The sequence below is a fragment of the Phyllobates terribilis genome, unplaced genomic scaffold, assembly GCF_046119375.1.
Source record: "Phyllobates terribilis strain yellow unplaced genomic scaffold, ASM4611937v1 Scaffold_1__5_contigs__length_1240528914, whole genome shotgun sequence".
Classification (NCBI taxonomy): Eukaryota; Metazoa; Chordata; class Amphibia; order Anura; family Dendrobatidae; genus Phyllobates; species Phyllobates terribilis.
The window spans coordinates 572,909,894-572,936,871 of record NW_027362761.1 but is presented as its reverse complement, the minus strand read 5'-3'; the positions used below and the strand labels follow the sequence as shown (position 1 = coordinate 572,936,871).

The following is a 26,978-nucleotide window of genomic DNA, read 5'->3' as shown; positions in this document are numbered from 1 at the left end:
GCCTGAGTGTCCAATTACTTTGAGCTGATGGGGTTGGATTTTCAAGAGGGGAATGTGCTCTTGGGTAATACCCAAAAATTATCACAGTTCATGTTTTATTTCATAATATGTATTTATAGGGGTTAGCGCTGCGTACAGACCTGCAAATGTCCTGCTTGTCTTCTCACAGTCTTAAATTCTGTGTGACTGTGGCCTCCACTAGGGGGAGCTCAGCTCACAGGGACTTTTATAGGAAGTTTTATACTGAAAACTGATAAAATCTATGCACTGTGCTCCCCCTAGTCGTGGTCTCAGAAATACAATATGACTAAAACGGGGGGTGTACAACCAGCGGTCTGTGGGCCACATGTGCCCTGCGATGTCATGCTTTGTGTGGCAGCAATATATTTGTGACTTGTCTCTGTTCAGTTTTCCAAAGTGGAAGTGATGGTTCCATGTGAATGTCGTTCTTTCCATCTTAAATTATGAAGGACATGAATCCGTTTTCCATAACTTTCATAGACTAAAATAAAGTTGCCTGTACTCTGGAGACGCTTTTACTTTGGAGGGAGGCAATGAACATACAGTGTGTTGCAAAAGTATTCACGCCCTTGGCTTTTCGCTTCTTTTGTTACATTACAACCTGTGTTTAAATATTTTTGCAATATATGTGACGCATCAGCACTAAATAGTCTAAGTTGGTGAAGTGAGAAAAATATAGGCTTAAATTAAATTTTATGGGATCAGATAACTAAAAATTGGCATGTGCATATGTATTCACCCCCTTTTACCTGTGTGCAATCTAAGTGTCACATGGTTGTCAGTATATACACTTTACCTTTTCTGAAAGGCCACAGAGGCTGCAACACCATTAAGCAAGAGGCACCACTAACCAAACAACACCATGAAGACCAAGGAGATGTCCAAACAACACCATGAAGACCAAGGAGATGTCCAAACAACACCATGAAGACCAAGGAGATGTCCAAACAACACCATGAAGACCAAGGAGATGTCCAAACAACACCATGAAGACCAAGGAGATGTCCAAACAACACCATGAAGACCAAAGATGTCCAAACAACACCATGAAGACCAAGGAGATGTCCAAACAACACCATGAAGACCAAGGAGATGTCCAAACAACACCATGAAGACCAAGGAGATGTCCAAACAACACCATGAAGACCAAGGAGATGTCCAAACAACACCATGAAGACCAAGGAGATGTCCAAACAACACCATGAAGACCAAGGAGATGTCCAAACAACACCATGAAGACCAAGGAGATGTCCAAACAACACCATGAAGACCAAGGAGATGTCCAAACAACACCATGAAGACCAAGGAGATGTCCAAACTACACCATGAAGACCAAGGAGATGTCCAAACTACACCATGAAGACCAAGGAGATGTCCAAACTACACCATGAAGACCAAGGAGATGTCCAAACTACACCATGAAGACCAAGGAGATGTCCAAACTACACCATGAAGACCAAGGAGATGTCCAAACTACACCATGAAGACCAAGGAGATGTCCAAACAAGTCAGGGACAAAGTTGTTGAGAAGTACAAGTCAGGGTTGGGTTATAAAAATAATATCCCAATATCTGATGATCCCCCGGAGCACCATCAAATCCATTATCATCAAATGGAAAGAACATGGTACCACAACAAACCTGCCAAGAGAGGGTGCCCACCAAAACTCTCAGCCCGGGCAAGGAGGGCATTAATCAGAGGGGCAGCTCAGAGACCAAAGGTAACGAAGGACCTTCAGAGTTCCCAAGCAGAGACTGGAGTATCTGTCCATACAACCACAATAAGCCGTACCCTCCTTGGTGGCCTTTATGGAAGAGTGGGCAGCAAAAAGCCTTTTGTTACACAAATTGTAAGGCTTGTTGGAGTTTGCCAAAAGACATGTGGGAGACTCCACAAATATATGGAGGAAGGTGCTGTGGTCAGATGAGACTAAAAATTTAACTTTTTGGCCACCAAGGTAAACGCTATGTCTGGTGCCAAACCAACACAGCTTATCACCCCAAGAACACCATCCCTACAGTGAAACATGGTGGTGACAACATCATGCTGTGGGGGATGTTTTATGGTAGCAGGGACAGCGAAAATTGTCCGAGTCGAGGGGAAGATGGATGGTGCGAAATACAGGGATATTCTTGAGCAAAACCTATTTCAGCCTGTCAGTGATATGAGACTGGGACGGAGGTTCACCTTCCAACAAGACAATGACAGAAAGCATACTGCTAAAGTAACACTCCAGTGATTTAAGGGGAAACGTGCAAATGTTCTGGAGTGGCCCAGCCAAAGCCCAGACTTTAATCCAATTGAGAATCCGAGGTCAGTCTTGAAGATTGCTTTTCACCAGAGGAAGCCATCTAGCTTGAAAGAGCCGGAGCAGTTTTGTCTTCAGGAATGGACAAAGATGTGGAAAACTCAGAGACTTATCCAAAGCGACTTGCAGCTGTAATTGCCACAAAAGGAGGCTCTACAAAGTACTGACTTTAGGGGGGGTGAATAGTTATGCACACTGAAGTTTTCAGTTATTTTGCCCTATTTGTTGCTTTCTTCACAATAAAAAGAAAACCGAATGTTCACTATTGTAGGCCGATAAAGAGATAAGACATTTCTTCTTACCCTCTGTAGTCAGGAACTTGTACCTTATTGATTAAGACATGTCTGACTGAGCGGATCGATCTGAAAGCATCCCTGCAGTTTTCAGGATAAGCTGTCGTGTGTGTGTGACCATAATGGCCATTGTTTGACTTTTTTCCCCTCTGCAGGCTTTATTTCTCTATCTCTAAATTTTATAATTGTATTCTCTCTGAGCTAGTTGGTGGAAACTAGCTGCTATCATATCACAGCAAACGCAGACATAAGGAATTCCTGCTCTGCTGTCTCTGTGTTTAGAAGAAGCAGCAACATGGAAGGCATTTATGTAGCAGTACTGAGCTGTACAGCTGTGAATGCAGCTCTGGGTGAAAGAAAACACTTACTGGAAAGCAGAAGCAGTCTGTGTACAGTGGGGAAAAAATTTAGTCAGCCACCAATTGTGCAAGTTCTCCCACTTAAAAAGATGAGCGAGGCCTGTCATTGACATCATAGGTAGACCTCAACTATGAGAGACAAAATGAGAAAACAAGTCCTGAAAATCACATTGTCTGATTTGGAAAGAATTTTTTTTCAAATTTTGGTGGAAAATAAGTATTTGGTCAATTACAAACAAGCAAGATTTCTGGCTCTCACAGACCTGTAACTTCTCCTTTAAGAGGCTCCTCTGTACTCCACTCATTACCTGTAGTACTGGCACCTGTTTAAACTTGTAATCAGTATAAAAGTACCTGTCCACAACCTCAAACAGTCACACTCCAAACTCCACTATGGTGAAGATCAAAGAGCTGTCGAAGGACACCAGAAACAAAATTGTAGCCCTGCACCAGGCTGGGAAGACTGAATCTTCAATAGGCAAGCAGCTTGGCGTGATGAAATCAACTGTGGGAGCAATAATTAGAAAATGGAAGACATACAAGACCACTGATAATCTCCTTCGATCTGGGGCTCCACACAATATCTCACCCCGTGGGGTCAAAATGATCTCAAGAACGGTGAGCAAAAATCCCAGAACCACATGGGGGGACCTAGTGAATCACCTGCAGAGAGCTGGGACCAACATTACACAGGATACCATCAGTAACACACTATGCCGCCAGGGACTCAGATCCTGCAGTGCCAGACGTGTCCCCCTGCTTAAGCCATTACATGTCCAGGCCCTACTGAAGTTTGCTAGAGCATTTGGATGATCCAGAAGAATATTGGGAGAATGTCATATGGTCAGATGAAACCAAAGTAGAACTGTCTGGTAGAAACACAACTCGTCGTGTTTGGAGGAGAAAGAATACTGAGTTGCATCCAAAGACCACCATACCTACTGTGAAGCATGGGGGTGGCAATATCATGCTTTGGGGCTGTTTCTCTGCCAAGGGACCAGGACGACTGATCCGTGTACAGGAAAGAATGAATAGGGACGTGTATCGTGAGATTTTGAGTGAAAATCTCCTTCCATCAGCAAGGGCATTGAAGATGAAATGTGACTGGGTCTTTCAGCATGACAATGATCCCAAGCACACCGCCAGGGCAATGAAGGAGTGGCTTCGTAAGGTCCTGGAGTGGCCTAGCCAGTCTCCAGATCTAAACCCTATAGAAAACCTTTGGAGGGAGTTGAAAGTCCGTGTTGCCCAGCGACAGCCCCAAAACATCACTGCTCTAGATGAGATCTGTATGGAGGAATGGGCCAACATACCAGCAACAGTCTGTGCCAACCTTGTGAAGACTTACAGAAAATGTTTGACCTCTGTCATTGCAAACAAAGGATATAGAACAAAGTATTGAGATGAACTTTTGTAATTGACCAAATACTTATTTTCCACCAAAATTTGAAAAAAAATTCTTTCCGAATCAGACAATGTGATTTTCAGGATTTGTTTTCTCATTTTGTCTCTCATAGTTGAGGTCGACCTATGATGTCAATTACAGGCCTCTCTCATCTTTTTAAGTGGGAGAACTTGCACAATTGGTGGCTGACTAAATACTTTTTTCTCCCACTTTTCTCCATTGGCTTTAATTCCTTCACGACCTTGGCATTTTCCATTTTCATTTTTTGCTCCCCTTCTTCCTACAGCCATAACTTTTTTATTTTTCCATCAATCTGGCCGTATGAGGGCTTGTTTTTTGTGGGACACGAGTTGTTCTTTTCAACGACGCTATTGATTTTTACCATATGTTGTACTGGAAAATGCGATGAAATTGCATGTTCACTAAATACTAAAACTGACCTGCCATTATGATTCTCCAGGTCATTACGAGTTCATAGATACCAAACATGTCGTATAGGTTCTTATTTATTTAAGTGGTGAAAGAAATGGCGCTATTTTCTGAGACCTGTAGTGTCTTCATTTTTCGGGATCTGGGGCCGGGTGAGGGCTTATATTTTACGAGCCGAGCTGAAGTTTTTATTGATTATTTTGGGTTAGATACAATGTTTTGATCGCCCATTATTGCATTTTATTGCAATGTTGCAGCATCCAAAAAAACGTAATTCTGGCATTTTGATTTTTTTTTCTCGTTATGCCGTTTACCGATCGGATTAATTATTTTTATGTTTTGATAGATCGGGCGATTCTGAACGCGGCGATACCAAATGTGTATTTTTGATTTATTTTTTTTGTTTGTTTTATTTTGAATGGGGCGAAAGGGCGGTGATTTGAATTTTTTAGTCTTTTTTTTTTTTTTTTTTTAATTTTTAGAAACTTTTTTTTTCTACTTTTTACTTGCTTCAATAGGAAGCGGCAATCTTCTGATCGCCTATGCTACACATAGCAGGCCTGCTGTGTATAACAGAAATGATCATCTGCTATGAACGCCGACCACTGGGCAGATCGACAATGGCAATCATGGGGGCTCCTGCAGACCCCCGGTTTTCATGCCAACCCATCTGCGACTCGCGATCATGTGACTGGCGCACCGATGGACGCAGGTAGTGACACGCTTCCGGCGCGGATTGACAGCGGCATTGACACATGTTCCACCCGCGGTTGTTAGGGGCACATGACAGTTGACCAGTTCAGCTGTCATGTGCCTGAAAACATGCGGGCTTGGCCCAGAGCCCACATCAAAGATATGTATATATACTCATAGGTCGTGAAGGGGTTAAAAAGTAGCTGCAATCTGATACCTCAGTGAGCATGTCTGTCTAGTAGCAGTACTCAGCTGTGTAGCTGTGTTTTCTTTTACTCAGAGCTGAATTCATTTACAGGAACGCAGCCGTCTGTGTACCTCCCATTTTTTCTCTATAGGCTTGAAATGGCAGCTGCAATCTGATACCTCAGTGAGCCTGTCAGTCTAGTAGCAGTACTCAGCTGTGTAGCTGTGTTTTCTGTGACCCAGAGCTGAATTCATTTACAGGAACGCAGCCGTCTGTGTACCTCCCATTTTTTCTCTATAGGCTTGAAATGGCAGCTGCAATCTGATACCTCAGTGAGCCTGTCTGTCTAGTAGCAGTACTCAGCTGTGTAGCTGTGTTTTCTTTTACCCAGAGCTGAATTCATTTACAGGAATGCAGCCGTCTGTGTACCTCCCATTTTTTCTCTATAGGCTTGAAATGGCAGCTGCAATCTGATACCTCAGTGAGCCTGTCTGTCTAGTAGCAGTACTCAGCTGTGTAGCTGTGTTTTCTTTGACCCAGAGCTGAATTCATTTACAGGAACGCAGCCGTCTGTGTACCTCCCATTTTTTCTCTATAGGCTTGAAATGGCAGCTGCAATCTGATACCTCAGTGAGCCTGTCTGTCTAGTAGCAGTATTGAGCCGTATTGCTGTGAATTCAGCTGTGGGTGAAAGAAAACACTGATCCCCACTGGATGGGATTGGCTGTATCCAACCACGTGAATAATCAGGATATGACACAAAATGCTGACAAGCACATGATTGCGGATAGCAATGAATAAGGAAGTTTGATTCCGAAACGTGTCTGCTTAAATCCTCTGTACTGACTTGATGTCATCCTAGGTCTCAAAAAGTTTTTAATGTTTTTTTTCATTAATAAATTCTGGAAGCGGACACACATATTCTACTGCAAGTTCCACAGGAGATGACAAATGCTCTTTATAAAGTTCTATGGAACTTGCAGTAGAATGTGTGTGTCTGCTTCCAGCTCCTCCCCCCCTCCATAGAATCTTAGAAGCACCAATTGTCATCATCTATCTCAGTAATGGGAAAGTCTGTATTCATTAAAAACACATTTTACCCGTAAATTGAGAATTTTAAGACCGAAAGATCAGTCTGGGAGGAGAAAAAAAAAACAGATTTATCTGATAAGATATATTACAAAGTTACTTATTTTCATGGGCACTATTGATCTATGAAATAAGAGTAACCGTCATTTAAATTCTTAAGTGAATCTGTCAGATTTTTGCTGTTTAATCTGAGAGCAGCATAATATAGGGCGAGAGAGCCTGATTCCAGCGATGTATCACTCATTAGGTTATGTGCTGTAGTTTCAATACAATCAGTGGTTTATAAGCAGGAGATTATCACTGCAGGACTAGGTCTCACGTGCAGAACAGTCCATATAATCTGTGTATGACAGCTTGTAGTTTTTCTCAGGAATACCTAAATATAGGGAATCCCTAGCCATATAATACACATTTTAGTATTTTTTATCCTGGAGGTATGTGGCTCTTTTATATCTGTTAGGCTGCGTGCCCACTATGCGTTTTTCAAGCGTTTTTGCCGCGGAATTTCCGCAGCGAAAACGCTTAAAAAAAATGCTTGGTAATACGTGCCCCATGGTCCCCAATGATAATCCGCATGTGCTGTGCATATGCTGCGGAAATTTCCGCTGCGGATTATCATTGCGGAAAAAAACGTGGGCACTTAGCCTTAGTCATCCTTTTTGTAATATAATATATTTATGCCCCTTGCAAATAAAACAATCATTGTTTTTCCAGTTCAGAATAAGCAAAGTAAGACAAGTATAGAGACTACAGAACAGGAGAAGAACTTGGGTATTCAGGTTACAAGTAAGCTGAGTAGCAGCACTCAATGTCAAGCTGCAGCCGCAAAAGCAAACAAGATTTTAGGATGTATAAAAAGAGAGGGAAAATCCTATCATCCCAATGTATAAATAACTGGTGACGTCACATCTTGGATATGGGATCCAGTTTTGGCTTTGTTTAGCTTAGAAAAAATGAGATATCATATATATGTATAAATATATATGTCTGGTAAATACAAAGGACTGGCAAATGACTTATTCCTTGCATGGACCTTACAAAGGACCAGGGGGGACTCACTACATGTGGAGGAAAGGAGATTCTTGCAGCTAAATAGGAAAGGATTCTTTACACTTAGAGCAGTCGGACTGTGGAACGCCGACCACAAGAGGCTTTTATAAAAGGGACAGATGCTTGTTATAAATAATCTAGCGATAGAGAATGTATAACAGGTGGAGAAAGGTTGGACTTGATGGACCAGTTTCTTTTTTTCTCAACCTATGTAACATTTATGCCCTTAAGCAACATGGCCGCCTCCAGCTTCATAGGTAAAGTCACATGATCCAAGGTGGGGAGGGGGTGTGGCTTCTTTCCAGCATTGCATTGGGCAGGTCTCTTGCAGGGTTATTATTGTGGTGGCTAAGAGCAAGATCAAAGTGCAGAAGAGGAGGAGGCGACTCTCCGATGCCGCAGCTTCTCCAGCAGCTTCCTGACACTGGGGTAAGACCTGTCCGGGTGCCAGGGAATTCCAGGCTGGCAACATTGTGGCTCTTGTGTCAGCTGGCAGCGATCACTGTGTCTGTTGTGGACTGGTAACATCCTGGGATCATTGGACTCCTCGCTTATTCTTAAAGGAGAAGTCCAAGATTCAGATAATTCTACCTAAATCATTGACAGCAAATGTCGGCTTGGTCCTACAGAAAAAAAAAAAAGTATGGGAAGTGCAGAATTTTTTATTTAATTTAGCCTCCAATAATCCACAGAGTCTCCTTATGCGGCAATTATTTACAGATCTGCATGATCCAAAACACTGAGCAGAGAGAAGAGATTACAAGATTTCTCTGATTAAAGGGGTTTTCTAGCTTTATACAAAACGATCAGCCATAGCATGAAAACTGCCGACCGGAGAAGTGGATGACTGATATCTGGTGACGGCGCCTGTCAGGGGTCGGAGAGATCAGGCTGCGAGAGATCAAGCTGGACAAATGGGCAAGTGGAAGGATGAGAGCAACTGGGGCCAAACCGAGAGGGCGAGACCACTGGATCAGAGCATCTGTATACGGCGGGTCTTGTGGGGTGTTCCTGGTATACGGCAGGTCTTGAGGGGTGTTCCCGGTATACGGCGAGTCTTGTGGGGTGTTCCTGGTATACGGCGAGTCTTGTGGGGTGTTCCTGGTATACGGCAGGTCTTGTGGGGTGTTCCCGGTATAGAGCGGGTCTTGAGGGGTGTTCCCGGTACACGGCGAGTCTTGTGGGGTGTTCCCGGTATACGGCGAGTCTTGTGGGGTGTTCCCGGTATACGGCGAGTCTTGTGGGGTGTTCCCGGTATACAGCGAGTCTTGTAGGGTGTTCCCGGTACACGGCGAGTCTTGTGGGGTGTTCCCGGTATAGTGCGGGTCTTATGGGGTGTTCCCGGTATACGGTGGGTCTTGTGGGGTGTTCCCGGTATACGGCGAGTCTTGTGGGGTGTTCCCGGTATATGGCGGGTCTTGTAGGGTGTTCCCGGTATACGGCGGGTCTTGTGAGGTGTTCCCGGTATATGGCGGGTCTTGTAGGGTGTTCCCGGTATACGGCGGGTCTTGTGGGGTGTTCCCGGTATATGGCGGGTCTTGTAGGGTGTTCCCGGTATACAGCGGGTCTTGTGAGGTGTTCCCCGTATACAGCGGGTCTTGTGGGGTGTTCCTGGTATACAGCGGGTGTTGTGGGGTGCTCCCGGTATAGAGCAGGTCTTGTGGGGTGTTCCCGGTATATGGCAGGTATTGTGAGGTATTCCCGGTATACGGCGGGTCTTGTGGGGTGTTTTGGAGCTTGCTGTGTATGGGGCTGCGCAGCTACAGCTAGTCATAGTGCCCATGCTGATTCCAGTCCACATCCTAAAGACTCTACAATGGCAGGTGAGCATCAGAACTGGACTATGGAGCAATGGAAGAAGCCGGCCTGGTCTTAGGAATCACGTTACCCGCCTGGGGAAGACATTGGCGGAAGGATGCACTATAGGAAGAAGAGGAGCCGTCGGAGGCAGTGCGATAGGGGCAATGTTCTGCTGGGAAACCTCAGGTTCTGGTACCATGTGGATGTGACATGTGCCACCCACCTAACATTGTGCAGATCAACCCTCCATGGCAGTGGGATTCCCTCATGGCCGTGCCCCTTTCAGCAGGATGATGGCCGCACTGCACAAACTGTTCAGGAACGGAGGAACATAAGAGATCAATGTGATAACTTTCTCCAAAGCCTGATCCATGGTGGCAGAGGACATAGTGGGTCTGCAGCCGAATACCACAGGACACCGCCGGAGTCTGAGCCTCGATGGCTCAGAGTTGTTTAGGAGGCACAAGGGCAGTTTGAATGCTATGGCTGATGGCTGTGATTACATCTTGATCTCTGCTCTATTAAATGAACATTGGACTTTAAGCAGATACATTGGGGAGAGATTCATGCAGCCGCTGATATAGATATACCTGGTATTTATAGGTTTACTATCTCTGAATGTAAAGTGTGTCCTTTACTGAAGGCCAAGGGCGGGCACTGACAAGAGAGGGCCACTGGTCACAGACGAGAGAGGGCCGCTGGGCGCAGACGAGAGAGGGCCGCTGGGCGCAGACGAGAGAGGGCCGCTGGGCGCAGACGGGAGAGGGCCGCTGGGCGCAGACGAGAGAGGGCCGCTGGGCGCAGACGAGAGAGGGCCGCTGGGCGCAGACGAGAGAGGACCGCTGGGCGCAGACGAGAGAGGGCCGCTGGGCGCAGACGAGAGAGGGCCGCTGGGCGCAGACGAGAGAGGGCCGCTGGGCGCAGACGAGAGAGGGCCGCTGGGCGCAGACGAGAGAGGGCCGCTGGGCGCAGAAGGGAGAGGGCCCCTGGGCGCAGAAGGGAGAGGGCCCCTGGGCGCAGAAGGGAGAGGGCTGCTGGGCCCAGGTTGCACCAATAGCATGTCCACCTCTGCTGACAACAAACACATCTAGAAAATGGAAGGAAAATGTAGCATCAAAGGCCCAATTCATTATTGCATTTGTGCCTTTTTTGTCCAGTTTTTCCTGTTTTAAAGCTGTTTTTTTGTTTTCTGCAAAATTCTTATTTTAAGTTGCGCCTGTTTTAAAGTCAATTTTTTTTCTTTGTCCGCGGTTTTTGTTCTCTAAATATTAGCAATCAATTAATTTTTTGCCATTTTTTAAAAAGTCACCGAATGTTTGTTCAAATGTTCTCCAGTCTCTAAAAAACGTTTTTCATTCTGTGCAAAATTTCTGATCTCGCCAAATTTAGAAGAGCTAAAAAAAATAAATAAAAAAAAAACAGCGAACATCACAAGGCTAAAAAGAAAAATGACTTTTGTCCTATAGTTTATACACTGGGCGTTATTTACATAAAGCAAGAACACCCCTTGAAGGTCGGTGACACAAATGATGCTGTGCACCAGGACCATATACACACAGTGGAACCAACTTTCATCTTTTCCTCATTGCTGTGGCTGTGAATAGTAGCACCACCATAGTAATGTGACAGCACCGCTCATATGGGCCCTTGGAGAGAGGGGCCCAGCACTGGTTACTTGCTGTATTCCGTGTGCTGCCAGGTAACAAAACCTATGCAAGCTTCATATTTGTTCCTCTATTTTTAGCAGTGCACAGTGCAGTGATAAGATTCTGCCTGCAGGGGGAGCCGCTGAGGAGAGGACCAAGAAATCTCAGGTGCAGGTAAGTGGCGGTTCCAGTAATAGCATTGGATGGTTCCATCTGACTATTCAGCTGTGATATAACAGTGGGCATAGTCATCTAATGTCCAGGGTCTATAACTATGTGATTATGTTATTGGTTTCCATAAGGATGGACTATAAGAAGATGGCCGATGAAGTCACCCAGAAGATTCGAGCATACAGTCAGGACATGTCCGGATGGAAAGTGACCAAATCTGCGGTAACTAGAATTTACAGGACGCGGGCACAGAACCTTCATTTTTTTCTCTTTTTCTTTCCATTCTTTCTTTCCTGACATTTTGATTTTCCTCTCCTCTTCCCTTTTTGTTACCTTATGTTCATCCCTTTTTCACTTCCACATCTTCCTTTTTAAACCTTTTCTCGTTTTCGAATCTCAGCCTTTGTTTCATGGTTTCCCTTTCCTTTTGTCCTTTCCCTTTCATTCTCCTTCCTTTCCCATCCTTCTATCATTTCTCTCCCTTTCTTTCCCTTCCATCCTTTTGTCCTTTCCTTTCTTCCTCATCCTTCTGTCATTTCCCTCCCTTATTCTTTCGATATTTTGCTCCCTTCCTTTTCCTTACCAATCCTTCTCTCATTTCCTTTCCTTTTTTCCCTTCCCTTTTCCATAACTTTACCATTTCCTTTCCTCCCTTCCTTTTAACTTCCTAATTGTCTTCCATTTCTTTCTCAACCATCTGCTCCCTTTCTTCCCCATTCCTTCTGTTATTTCTCCCCTCCTTTCTTTCCCATCCTTTCGTCCTTTCCCTCACCATCTATCCCTTATCTTATTCTCCTGTCATTTCCTTTTCTCTACCTTTCCGATTCTTTTCATCTTCTTTTCATTATCTCCTTTTCTTTAACTTTTTTATCCTCTTTTCCTTTCTTTTCTTCCTTCCTTTCTTCTCCCTTCCCTATCCCTCAGTCATTTTTCTTGCCTTCTCTTCCCTTCCAAATAGTTTTGTCATTTCTATAACTATTCCTCTATCCATTTTTTATCTTTCCCATCCTTTTAAACTTTCTTCTCTTCCCTTTCCCATCAGTTCTATTTGTTTCTTTCATTATCATTTTTGTCCTTTTCCTTCCCTTTACTCTCCCATCCATCCATCGCCTTGATTTCTTTATCCTTGTGTCATTTTCCCTTTTCTCTTTCTTGCCATTCTGTCTTTTCTTTTTCCATCCTTTCCCTTCTTTTTTTGTCCTTCCTGTTTCTTCCTTTTTTCATTCTTTTGTCTTTTCCTTTCTTTCATAATAATATATAAATATTATCCCTCTTTCAGAAAAATATTACCGTCTCGTGGAAACCATCCAATGACTATTCAGGAAATATGTAAGTAGCAAAATACAAAACTAGAAGAGAACTGGAATCCTATTCTATTAATTGTATTTCCACATACAGTACAGACCAAAAGTTTGGACACACCTTCTCATTTAAAGATTTTTCTGTATTTTCATGACTATTAAAATTGTACATTCACACTGAAGGCATCAAAACTATGAATTAACACATGTGGAATTATATACTTAACAAAAAAGTGTGAAACAACTGAAAATATGTCTTATATTCTAGGTTCTTCAAAGTAGCCACCTTTTGCTTTGATGACTGCTTTGCACACTCTTGGCATTCTCTTGATGAGTTTCAAGAGGTAGTCACCGGAAATGGTTTTCACTTCACAGGTGTGCCCTGTCAGGTTTAATAAGTGGGATTTCTTGCCTTATAAATGGGGTTGGGACCATCAGTTGTGTTGTGCAGAAGTCTGGTGGAAACACAGCTGATAGTCCTACTGAATAGACTGTTAGAATTTGTATTATGGCAAGAAAAAAGCAGCTAAGTAAAGAAAAACGAGTGGCCATCATTACTTTAAGAAATGAAGGTCAGTCAGTGCGAAAAATTGGGAAAACTTTGAAAGTGTGCCCAAGTGCAGTTGCAAAAACCATCAAGCGCTACAAAGAAACTGGCTCACATGAGGATCGCCCCAGGAAAGGAAGACCAAGAGTCACCTCTGCTTCTGAGGATAAGTTTATCCGAGTCACCAGCCTCAGAAATCGCAGGTTAACAGCAGCTCAGTTTAGAGACCAGGTCAATGCCACACAGAGTTCTAGCAGCAGACACATCTCTACAACAACTGTTAAGAGGAGACTTTGTGCAGCAGGCCTTCATGGTAAAATAGCTGCTAGGAAACCACTGCTAAGGACAGGCAACAAGCAGAAGAGACTTGTTTGGGCTGAAGAACACAAGGAATGGACATTAGACCAGTGGAAATCTGTGCTTTGGTCTGATGAGTCCAAATTTGAGATCTTTGGTTCCAACCACCGTGTCTTTGTGCGATGCAGAAAAGGTGAACGGATGGACTCTACATGCCTGGTTCCCACCGTGAAGCATGGAGGAGGTGGTGTGATGGTGTGGGGGGGGCTTTGCTGGTGACACTGTTGGGGATTTATTCAAAATTGAAGGCATACTGAACCAGCATGGCTACCACAGCATCTTGCAGCGGCATGCTATTCCATCCGGTTTGCGTTTAGTTGGACCATCATTTATTTTTCAACAGGACAATGACCCCAAACACACCTCCAGGCTGTGTAAGGGCTATTTGACCAAGAAGGAGAGTGATGGGGTGCTACGAATGATGACCTGGCCTCCACAGTCACCAGACCTGAACCCAATCGAGATGGTTTGGGATGAGCTGGACCGCAGAGTGAAGGCAAAAGGGCCAACAAGTGCTAAGCATCTCTGGGAACTCCTTCAAGATTGTTGGAAGACCATTTCCGGTGACTACCTCTTGAAGCTCATCAAGAGAATGCCAAGAGTGTGCAAAGCAGTCATCAAAGCAAAAGGTGGCTACTTTGAAGAACCTAGAATATAAGACATATTTTCAGTTGTTTCACACTTTTTTGTTAAGTATATAATTCCACATGTGATAATTCATAGTTTTGATGCCTTCAGTGTGAATGTACAATTTTCATAGTCATGAAAATACAGAGAAGGTGTGTCCAAACTTTTGGTCTGTACTGTAGTTGTATTGTGGAGAAAGAATAACTTTCAGAAAAGCAACTTTTTCCAGGATTTCTTTAAAGTGTTGCTACATAATTTCTGAAGTCCTAGAAAGGAAAAAAAAAAGGAAAACGTTTCCAAAAATGTGGCAAGCACCAGTGCAATACCACTAACCACCACCAGGTGGTGTAGAAACACAGATGTGGCTGTGTTTTGTCCCTTTAAATAGACAATGGCCGAAGCGATTCAGTCCATTCTACACAGATCTATAGCTTGTAACTGAGTATTCCTTTAACAGCAAAAATACAGATCACAATCCTCACCCTATATCTAAATACCCAGGAGAAATCAGAATGGATTGCTGGTGCACCCCAATACCTGGTCTCCCTCCCAGCTACGTCCCCCGATTACAGAATGATATCATATAGATGATGTGGAATTTTAAGTCTCCCTATATGACATTATTTAGTTTTTTTTCCTGTAAACACAGATATCGCGGAGAAGCAATAATCGAAGAAACCCCGGAAAAAGTTATTCCTTTTATGTATCTTGCCAAATACAGATCAAAGTGGGACAAAACCCTGAAATCCTACACAATTGTAGAAGAGATCGATGAGGTATTTACATTTTAATATAATCCTTAGAATTAATTAAATATTTTTAATTAATATTTAATTAAATTTTAACCTGTTCATCCCCGGGTGATTTTCTGTTTTTTGGGGGGTTTTTTTCCCTCCCTTTTTCCCCAAGAGCCATAACTTTTTTATTTTTTCCGTCAATATGGCCGTCTGAGGGCTTGTTTTTTTTTTTTGCGGGACGAATTGTACTTTTGAATGCCGCCATTGATTTTTACCATAAAGTGTACTGGAAAATGGGAAAAAAAAATATCCAAGTGCAGTGAAATTGCAAAAAAAAAGTGCAATTCCATAAATGTTTTTCAATTTTTTTATGTACCATGTTCACTATATGGTAAAAGTGACCTGGCAATATGATTCTCCAGGTCAATCCGAGTACGCAGATACCAAACATGTATAGGTTCTTTTTTTATTTAAGTTGTAAAAAAAACATTTTGCGTTTGTCGCCATTTTCCGAGATCAGTAACTTTTTCGTGATTTGGGGCCGGGTGAGGAATTATTTTTTGTGTCCTGAACTGATGTTTTTACTGATACTATTTTGGGGTAGATACGATGTTGTGATCGCCTCTTATTGCATTTTATTGCCAAAAAACAACGGAATTTTGAATTTTTTTTTCCCGTTACGGCGTTTACTGATCGGATCAATATTTTGATACATCGGGCGATTCTGAACACAGCGATACCAAATGTGTATTTTTTTTTATTATTGTTTTATTTCAATAGGGCAAAAGGGGGGGCGATTTGAACTTTTGTTTTTTTTTTTTTTTTTTTTTCACATTTTTAAAAATATTTTTTTTTTACCTTTTACTTTATTTAATAGTCCCCTTAGGGAACTTGAAGCTTCGATCGTCTGTGCTACACATAGCAGAGCTTCAGCGCTGCAATGTATAGCAGAAATCACCGTCTCCTTGGCTTTTACGGGAGAATTGTAAGGACAGTCGTCTTCTGCAAACCCCCCGGCTTGTAATGAAAGCAACCCACTGGTTACGTTATGGGCGCGCTGATGGGAGCTTGGAATGATGCCCCCTTCTGACAGCTCATATTAAATGCAGCGGTCAGAGATTGACAGGTTAACAGCCTTGGCGCGGAGCTCCACCCGAGACTGTTAGAGGCAGATGATGGTTGAATAATTCAGCAATCATCTGCTGACAAAAATGCAGGGACACGACATATGATGTAAAAGGGTTAATGTAATTAAATGTAACAAAAGAAACATGTTTATTTTTTCTTAAATAAAACTTAAAATGCTCCTATGGTTCACGGTGATTTTTCAGAATAATCTGTCCTTTGTGTACATGAGGGTTAACTCTAATTTTTGGCCACTATATGACTTGTATTCTGTAATTTTCAGTGATTGGCTGCATGCATCACCGCTGCAGCCAATCACTAAGCTGAGTGTCATCTACAGTGGAAAACCTCTTTAAGCATATCTTAAACTTTTCTCACTGTGGCGTTCTTATGTCCAACATTCTGAACTGATGGATTTTAGGAGTAAATTCTATCTGCCTGCGACCACAACTAGAGGGAGCTCCCTGCATACACTGAACTCAATAGTGTCACACTACACAGAAAATCCCTAAACTCCCCCTAGTGGTGGTAGAGGTGGACTATTTTTTCAACTTATTCTTTCTTTTTCTGAAGGACACAGTCGTCTGTCACAGTATCACACACAGCTTTGGGAAAGGGATCATCTCACCAAGAGAATTTGTGGACATAATTCATGTGAGGCGGTACGACGATGGAGTAGTCACCACTAATTGTAAGTAACACTTCTTCTTTTCTATACTTATTATGTGACTAGGGGAGGTTATACATTTTTTTTTTCATTTTTATATTGTTTTGCCAAACAACAGTGGGGAGAAAGGAGGGGGCTTTATTACTTTACCAGTTATCTTCTGAGATCTGGTATCCCTGCTTGAGCTGTAAGGGAGATCAGTGTTGGGACCCCAACGATCACGAGATCAGTGACCACCAAGATCGAGTAGTCTTTATTTTCCTGCCTGAATCATCTTTGTGAATGTTTAAAAAGAACCTCCTCTCTTGCCTAAATATTTATCAATAGTAAACCAGTAAAGAAAGAAGGAAGAAAGAAAGAGGGGAGAGGAGGGAGGTGCAGCTGCAGACTCTTCAGTTGAACAGTATGAGAAGGAGGGGAAATATTCAGAGGAGACTTCTGATTGGCTCGGAGTATTTTTTTTTTTTTTTTTTTTTTTTTTACAGCGGGAACTTGACATTGGGAAGAAAAAAAAAAAAAGCTATGTCTGAAGCCACGTTCAGTATTTGGTCAGTATTTTACATCAGTATTTGGAAGCCAAAACCAGGAGTGGAACAATCAGAGGAAAAGTATAATAAAAGTACGTCATCACTTCTGTATTTATCACCCACTCCTGGTTTTGGCTTACAAATACTGATGTAAAATACTGACCAAATACTGAAGGTGTGAACGTGGCCTTAGCGAGTGTCGTGCCCAGCGTCTGTCACTTATAATTTTTCTGTTTGCAGCTATCAGCGTGGAGTATGACAAATGCCCAGTAACCAGCTCCTATGTCCGTGGCTTCAATAATCCATGTGGATACGTTTGCACGCCATTACCTGAGTAAGGACATGGGTAATATCAATACTCATAGATTATAGTGGTTATTGTTGGCCCCTTACCAGCCCTGGGAAATATGGCTTTAAAGGGGTTTTCTAGGCTGAAAAGTCTACAGTTACTGTGTGTGACTGCCCAGTAATCACAGTGCGCACTGTACAAACTGTCAGGATTACCCACAACATTGAGAGAAGCGGCTGCGACTCTAGTTGGCGCGTGACCGCAACTATGCAAGTCGCCTGTACGTGGTCATTGAATACAGTGGAATCGTTAAGGGTTTTTTTGTCCAAAAAAAACTTTTTAAAAAGTAAATGCAGTTAAAAAAAATTCTAAATAGTTTTCATTACTGTTTTGCTGCTGTAAAAAAAGGCTTTGAAGCCCTTTGCCATAGCTGTGTGCTGTGCAAAAAGGTTCCAAATCTGTCGGAGCTTCGTCTCCTGGCTGCTCTCCTTCCACTCAGTGTTAGAGGCAGCAGCAGGATGAAGGAGGGGGTTGTACACAGATCTCCATTATGGAGATAGAAGAACGTATGTGTGATGTCAGGGATGACAGAGGAAAGCACATGGAGAAGAAATGTGTAGGATAGAAACTGCTGATATATAAGCTTTTGAAGATAGCAGCACTCTGCAGAGACACAGAGCTCACATCCAGCCTATATTACTTGGAGAGACACAGACCTCACATCCAGCCTATATTACTGGAAGAGACACCCAGACCTCACATCCAGCCTATATTACTGGGAGAGACACACAGACCTCACATCCAGTCTATATTACTGGGAGAGACACACAGACCTCACATCCAGCCTATATTACGGGGAGAGACACACACACCTCACATCCAGCCTATATTACTGGGAGAGACACACAGAGCTCACATCCAGTCTATATTACTGGGAGAGACACACAGAGCTCACATCCAGCCTATATTACTGGGAGAGACACACAGAGCTCACATCCAGTCTATATTACTGGAGAGACACACAGACCTCACACCCAGCCTATATTACTGGGAGAGACACACAGAGCTCACATCCAGTCTATATTACTGGAGAGACACACAGACCTCACACCCAGCCTATATTACTGGGAGAGACACACAGAGCTCACATCCAGTCTATATTACTGGGAGAGACACACAGAGCTCACATCCAGCCTATATTCCTTGGAGAGACACTCAAACCTCATATCCAGTCTATATTACTGGGAGAGACACACAGACCTCACATCCAGCCAATATTACTGGGAGACACACAGAGCTTACATCCAGCCTATATTACTGGGAGAGACACACAGACCTCACATCCAGCCTATATTACTGGGAGAGACACACAGACCTCACATCCAGCCTATATTACTGGGAGAGACACACACACCTCACATCCAGCCTATATTACTGGGAGAGACACACAGAGCTCACATCCAGTCTATATTACTGGGAGAGACACACAGAGCTCACACCCAGCCTATATTACTGGGAGAGACACACAAGAGCTCACATTCAGTCTATATTACTGGGAGAGACACACAGACCTCACATCCAGCCTATATTACTGGGAGAGACACACAGACCTCACATCCAGCCTATATTACTGGAAGAGACACACAGACCTCACATCCAGCTTATATTACTGGGAGAGACACACAGACCTCACATCCAGCTTATATTACTGGGAGAGACACACAGACCTCACATCCAGCCTATATTACTGGAGATACACACAGACCTCACATCCAGCCTATATTACTGTGAGAGACACACAGAGCTCACATCCAGCCTATATTACTGGGAGAGACACACAGAGCTCACATCCAGCCTATATTACTGGGAGAGACACACAGAGCTCACATCCAGCCTATATTCCTTGGAGAGACACTCAAACCTCATATCCAGTCTATATTACTGGGAGAGACACACAGACCTCACATCCAGCCAATATTACTGGGAGACACACAGAGCTTACATCCAGCCTATATTACTGGGAGAGACACACAGACCTCACATCCAGCCTATATTCCTTGGAGAGACACTCAAACCTCATATCCAGTCTATATTACTGGGAGAGACACACAGACCTCACATCCAGCCAATATTACTGGGAGACACACAGAGCTTACATCCAGCCTATATTACTGGGAGAGACACACAGACCTCACATCCAGCCTATATTACTGGGAGAGACACACAGACCTCACATCCAGCCTATATTACTGGGAGAGACACACAGAGCTCACACCCAGCCTATATTACTGGGAGAGACACACAGAGCTCACACCCAGCCTATATTACTGGGAGAGACACACAGACCTCACATCCAGCCTATATTACTGGAAGAGACACACAGACCTCACATCCAGCTTATATTACTGGGAGAGACACACAGACCTCACATCCAGCCTATATTACTGGAGATACACACAGACCTCACATCCAGCCTATATTACTGGGAGAGACACACAGAGCTCACATCCAGCCTATATTACTGGGAGAGACACACAGAGCTCACATCCAGCCTATATTACTGGGAGAGACACACAGAGCTCACATCCAGCCTATATTACTGGGAGAGACACACAGAGCTCACATCCAGCCTATATTACTGGGAGAGACACACAGAGCTCACATCCAGCCTATGTTACTGGGAGAGACACACAGAGCTCACATCCAGCCTATGTTACTGGGAGAGACACACAGAGCTCACATCCAGCCTATATTACTGGGAGAGACACACAGAGCTCACATCCAGCCTATATTACTGGGAGAGACACACAGAGCTCACATCCAGCCTATATTACTGGGAGAGACACACAGAGCTCACATCCAGCCTATATTACTGGGAGAGACACACAGAGCTCACATCCAGCCTATATTACTGGGAGAGACACACAGACCTCACATCCATCCTATATTACTGGGAGAAACACACAGACCTCACATCCAGCCTATATTACTGGGAGAGACACTCAGAGCGCACTCCCAGCCTGTACTACTGGGAGAGAGACACAGAGCTCACATCCAGCCTATATTACTGGGAGAGACACATATAGATCACATCCAGCCTATATTACTGGGAGAGACACACAGAGCTCACATCTGGCCTATATTACTGCGAGAGACACACAGACCTCACATCCAGCCTATATTACTGGGAGATACACACAGACCTCACATCCTGCCTATATTACTGGGAGAGAGACACAGAGCTCACATCCAGCCTATATTATTGGGAGACACACACAGACCTCACATCCAGCCTATATTACTGGGGGAGACACACAGACCTCACTCCCAGCCTATACTACTGGGAGAAAGACATGGAGCTCACATCCAGCCTATATTACTGGGAGAGATGCATATAGATCACATCCAGCCTATATTACTGCGAGAGACACACAGAGCTCACATCCGGCCTATATTACTGCGAGAGACACACAGACCCCACATCCAGCCTATATTACTAGAGATACACACAGACCTCACATCCAGCCTATATTACTGGGAGAGACACACTGAGCTCACATCCAGCCTATATTACTGGCAGAGACACACAGACCTCACAACCAGCCTATATTACTGGGAGAGACACACAGACCTCACATCCAGCCTATATTACGGGGAGAGACACACACCTCACATCCAGCCTATATTACTGGGAGAGACACACACACCTCACATCCAGCCTATATTACTGGGAGAGACACACAGAGCTCACATCCAGTCTATATTACTGGGAGAGACACACAGAGCTCACATCCAGTCTATATTACTGGAGAGACACACAGACCTCACACCCAGCCTATATTACTGGGAGAGACACACAGAGCTCACATCCAGCCTATGTTACTGGGAGAGACACACAGAGCTCACATCCAGCCTATGTTACTGGGAGAGACACACAGAGCTCACATCCAGCCTATGTTACTGGGAGAGACACACAGAGCTCACATCCAGCCTATATTACTGGGAGAGACACACAGAGCTCACATCCAGCCTATATTACTGGGAGAGACACACAGAGCTCACATCCAGCCTATATTACTGGGAGAGACACACAGAGCTCACATCCAGCCTATATTACCGGGAGAGACACACAGAGCTCACATCCAGCCTATATTACTGGGAGAGACACACAGACCTCACATCCATCCTATATTACTGGGAGAAACACACAGACCTCACATCCAGCCTATATTACTGGGAGAGACACTCAGAGCGCACTCCCAGCCTGTACTACTGGGAGAGAGACACAGAGCTCACATCCAGCCTATATTACTGGGAGAGACACATATAGATCACATCCAGCCTATATTACTGGGAGAGACACACAGAGCTCACATCTGGCCTATATTACTGCGAGAGACACACAGACCTCACATCCAGCCTATATTACTGGGAGATACACACAGACCTCACATCCTGCCTATATTACTGGGAGAGAGACACAGAGCTCACATCCAGCCTATATTATTGGGAGACACACACAGACCTCACATCCAGCCTATATTATTGGGAGACACACACAGACCTCACATCCAGCCTATATTACTGGGGGAGACACACAGACCTCACTCCCAGCCTATACTACTGGGAGAAAGACATGGAGCTCACATCCAGCCTATATTACTGGGAGAGATGCATATAGATCACATCCAGCCTATATTACTGCGAGAGACACACAGAGCTCACATCCGGCCTATATTCCTGCGAGAGACACACAGACCCCACATCCAGCCTATATTACTAGAGATACACACAGACCTCACATCCAGCCTATATTACTGGGAGAGACACACTGAGCTCACATCCAGTCTATATTACTGGGAGAGACACACAGAGCTCACATCCAGTCTATATTACTGGGATAGACACACAGACCTCACATCCAGCCTATATTACGGGGAGAGACACACACCTCACATCCAGCCTATATTACTGGGAGAGACACACACACCTCACATCCAGCCTATATTACTGGGAGAGACACACAGAGCTCACATCCAGTCTATATTACTGGGAGAGACACACAGAGCTCACATCCAGTCTATATTACTGGAGAGACACACAGACCTCACACCCAGCCTATATTACTGGGAGAGACACACAGAGCTCACATCCAGTCTATATTACTGGAGAGACACACAGACCTCACACCCAGCCTATATTACTGGGAGAGACACACAGAGCTCACATCCAGTCTATATTACTGGGAGAGACACTCAAACCTCATATCCAGTCTATATTACTGGGAGAGACACACAGACCTCACATCCAGCCAATATTACTGGGAGACACACAGAGCTTACATCCAGCCTATATTACTGGGAGAGACACACAGACCTCACATCCAGCCTATATTACTGGGAGAGACACACAGACCTCACATCCAGCCTATATTACAGGGAGAGACACACAGACCTCACATCCAGCCTATATTACAGGGAGAGACACACAGACCTCACATCCAGCCTATATTACTGTGAGAGACACACACACCTCACATCCAGCCTATATTACTGGGAGAGACACACAGACCTCACATCCAGCCTATATTACTGGGAGAGACACACACACACCTCACACCCAGCCGATATTACTGGGAGAGACACACACACCTCACACCCAGCCTATATTACTGGGAGAGACACACAGAGCTCACACCCAGCCTATATTACTGGGAGAAACACACAGACCTCACATCCAGCCTATATTACTGGGAGAGACACATGGAGCTCACATGCAGCCTATATTACTGGAGATACACACAGACCTCACATCCAGCCTATATTACTGGGAGAGACGCACAGAGCTCACATCCAGCCTATATTACTGGGAGAGAGACACACAGCTCACATCCAGCCTATATTACTGGGAGAGACACACAGAGCTCACATCCAGCCTATATTACTGGGAGAGACACTCAAACCTCATATCCAGTCTATATTACTGGGAGAGACACACAGACCTCACATCCAGCCAATATTACTGGGAGACACACAGACCTCACATCCAGCCTATATTATTGGGAGACACACACAAACCTCACATCCAGCCTATATTACTGGGGGAGACACACAGACCTCACTCCCAGCCTATACTACTGGGAGAGAGACATGGAGCTCACATCCAGCCTATATTACTGGAGATACACACAGAGCTCACATCCATCCTATATTACTGGGAGAAACACACAGACCTCACATCCAGCCTATATTACTGGGAGAGAGACACAGAGCTCACATCCAGCCTATATTACTGGGAGAGAGACACAGAGCTCACATCCAGCCTATATTATTGGGAGACACACACAAACCTCACATCCAGCCTATATTACTGGGAGAGAGACACAGAGCTCACATCCAGCCTATATTATTGGGAGACACACACAAACCTCACATCCAGCCTATATTACTGGGGGAGACACACAGACCTCACTCCCAGCCTATACTACTGGGAGAGAGACATGGAGCTCACATCCAGCCTATATTACTGGAGATACACACAGAGCTCACATCCAGCCTATATTACTGGGAGAGACACACAGAGCTCACATCCAGCCTATATTACTGGGAGAGACACACAGAGCTCACATCCAGCCTATATTACTGGGAGAGACACACGGACCTCACATCCATCCTATATTACTGGGAGAAACACACAGACCTCACATCCAGCCTATATTACTGGGAGAGACACACAGAGCGCACTCCCAGCCTATACTACTGGGAGAGAGACACAGAGCTCACATCCAGCCTATATTACTGGGAGAGAGACACGGAGCTCACATCCAGCCTATATTATTGGGAGACACACACAGACCTCACATCCAGCCTATATTACTGGGAGGAGACACACAGACCTCACTTCCAGCCTATACTACTGGGAGATAGACATGGAGCTCACATCCAGCCTATATTACTGGGAGATATACATATAGATCACATCCAGCCTATATTACTGCGAGAGACACACAGAGCTCACATCCGGCCTATATTACTGCGAGAGACACACAGACCCCACATCCAACCTATATTATTGGGAGAGACACACTGAGCTCACATCCAGCCTATATTACTGGCAGAGACACACAGACCTCACATCCAGCCTATATTACTGGGAGAGACACACAGACCTCACATCCAGCCTATATTACTGGGCGAGACACACAGACCTCACATCGAGCCTATATTACTGGGAGAGACACACAGACCTCACATCCAGCCTATATTACTGGGAGAGACACACAGAGCTCACTCCCAGCCTATATTACTGGGAGAGACACACAGAGCTCACTCCCAGCCTATACTACTGGGAGAGAGACACGGAGCTCACATCCAGCCTATATTACTGGGAGAGACACATATAGATCACATCCAGCCTGTATTACTGCGAGAGACACACAGAGCTCACATCCGGCCTATATTACTGCGAGAGACACACAGACCTCACATCCAGCCTATATTACTGGGAGAGACGCACAGAGCTCACATCCAGCCTATATTACTGGGAGAGACACACAGAGCTCACATCCAGCCTACATTACTGCGAGAGACACACAGAGCTCACATCCAGCCTATATTACTGGGAGAGACACGCAGACCTCACATCCAGCCTATATTACTGGGAGAGACACGCAGACCTCACATCCAGCCTATATTACTGGGAGAGACACATATAGATCACATCCAGCCTATATTACTGCGAGAGACACACAGACCCCCCATCCAGCCTATATTACTGGGAGAGACACAAAGAGCTCACAATCAGCCTATATTACTGGGAGAGACACACAGAGCTCACATCCAGCCTATATTACTGGGAGAGACACACAGAGCTCACATCCGGCCTATATTACTGGGAGAGACACACAGAGCTCACATCCAGCCTATATTACTGGGAGAGACACACAGAGCTCACATCCAGCCTATATTACTGCGAGAGACACACAGACCCCCCATCCAGCCTATATTACTGGGAGAGACACAAAGAGCTCACAATCAGCCTATATTACTGGGAGAGACACACAGAGCTCACATCCAGCCTATATTACTGGGAGAGACATACAGACCTCACATCCAGCCTATATTACTGGACATACAGTATGTGAAAAGCATTTTTCCATGTCACAGGTGTCCACAACCTTTAAGTTAAGCTTTTAAGGCTCCTTTGCTATATCTGTTGCATAGATTCAGGGCTAGGGCAGCATAACTGAAATAGGAAAATCCTTGTAATCTCATCTTCCTTTTGACACCACTAATTAACAATGTGTTGGCAACTACTATTTAGGAGCATGGTGGGGGTGGGGGGCACGTTTATCAGGGGGTTTCTAAATACCCGGAAACCCCTATTTAGGTAATTCACGAGAAGTAGGATGAGAAATTTATTTCTGCTGCCACTAGGGGGAGCTCACTGCATAGGGTTAGTTATAAAGTTCTATGAGGGCTGAATGAGCGCCTATGCAGTGAGCTCCCCCTAGTGGTGACTGTAGACGGAATGTTTTTATGTGACCGGATTAAGGAGAGTTTTAAGACTCATTTCTATCCCTTAGGAATCCCGCCCATTGCACACTGGGGGTGTACATTCAGCCGGAGCTGGGTGGTCTACTGCCGCGTTCGTTGGTGGAGTCGGCTATACCCAGTAACGTTGTCAGCCTCATCACCGAGGTTCGTGAAGGCCTGAAGACCCTTTTATAAGGACGTCTGGGTTCTAGGATGGAAAAAGTCGCTTCTACTGTTGTTTAATACCCAGTAATTTGGCTTACGCCAGTCACCTCCTCCCTTCTGCATCATCGAACCTCACCCCGAACCTCCAAATATTCACCACTCCGTGCCAATCCACATGGAAAACTGTTCTGATGATTTGTTGAAATTGTATTTTGTAATTAAAGACAACTTTCCAATAAAAAGCCCCTGTCATGTGCATTAATGATGTGAAATCCGTTTCTTAATATCTTATTTCCAGCTAGAGATATGAAGATTTGAAGTTACAGACCTAAGGCCTGAGGCTGCACTACTGAGACGCCCCGACAATACTGTCTTCTTTCACGCGCTGTTGTAATGGGAGACTTAGACCCAGATACACCCATGTCCTTGCTACATGTAGCAGTCATCAAAAAAAGGAAGTATATCAATATCAGAACTGGAAGAGGTTGCCTCAGTAGTGCAGCCTCAGGCTCAGGGCCTGTAACTTCAATTGATTATATCTTCGCGTAGGAATATGATATTAAGAAGAGGTTTTCACATTTCTATTGTACAGGGTGATTATTTTTGTTATCCGTGTCATTTTCTTACATAGTCAATAAAAACCTGATCATG

The 26,978-nt window shown here is 44.4% G+C and overlaps 1 protein-coding gene across 3 annotated transcripts; it reads left to right on the top strand.

Moving 5' to 3' along the window:
* The first annotated feature begins 8,107 nt into the window (after window positions 1–8,107).
* STARD6 (StAR related lipid transfer domain containing 6) lies at window positions 8,108–26,569 on the top strand. Of its 3 annotated transcripts, none has more exons than XM_073681250.1 (8): window positions 8,108–8,263; window positions 11,379–11,454; window positions 11,583–11,673; window positions 12,731–12,780; window positions 14,933–15,059; window positions 16,719–16,836; window positions 17,580–17,673; window positions 26,213–26,569. In XM_073681250.1, exons 3-8 carry the CDS (start codon window positions 11,584–11,586, stop codon window positions 26,355–26,357), a joined length of 624 nt encoding a protein of 207 aa, XP_073537351.1. In that variant the 5' UTR covers window positions 8,108–8,263; window positions 11,379–11,454; window position 11,583; the 3' UTR covers window positions 26,358–26,569. The 3 variants fall into 3 exon arrangements, with proteins under 3 accessions (XP_073537351.1, XP_073537345.1, XP_073537360.1); XM_073681244.1 differs by having other exon boundaries at window positions 14,912–15,059; XM_073681259.1 differs by having other exon boundaries at window positions 14,912–15,059; window positions 17,580–17,685; window positions 26,213–26,349.
* The last annotated feature ends 409 nt before the right edge of the window (window positions 26,570–26,978 follow it).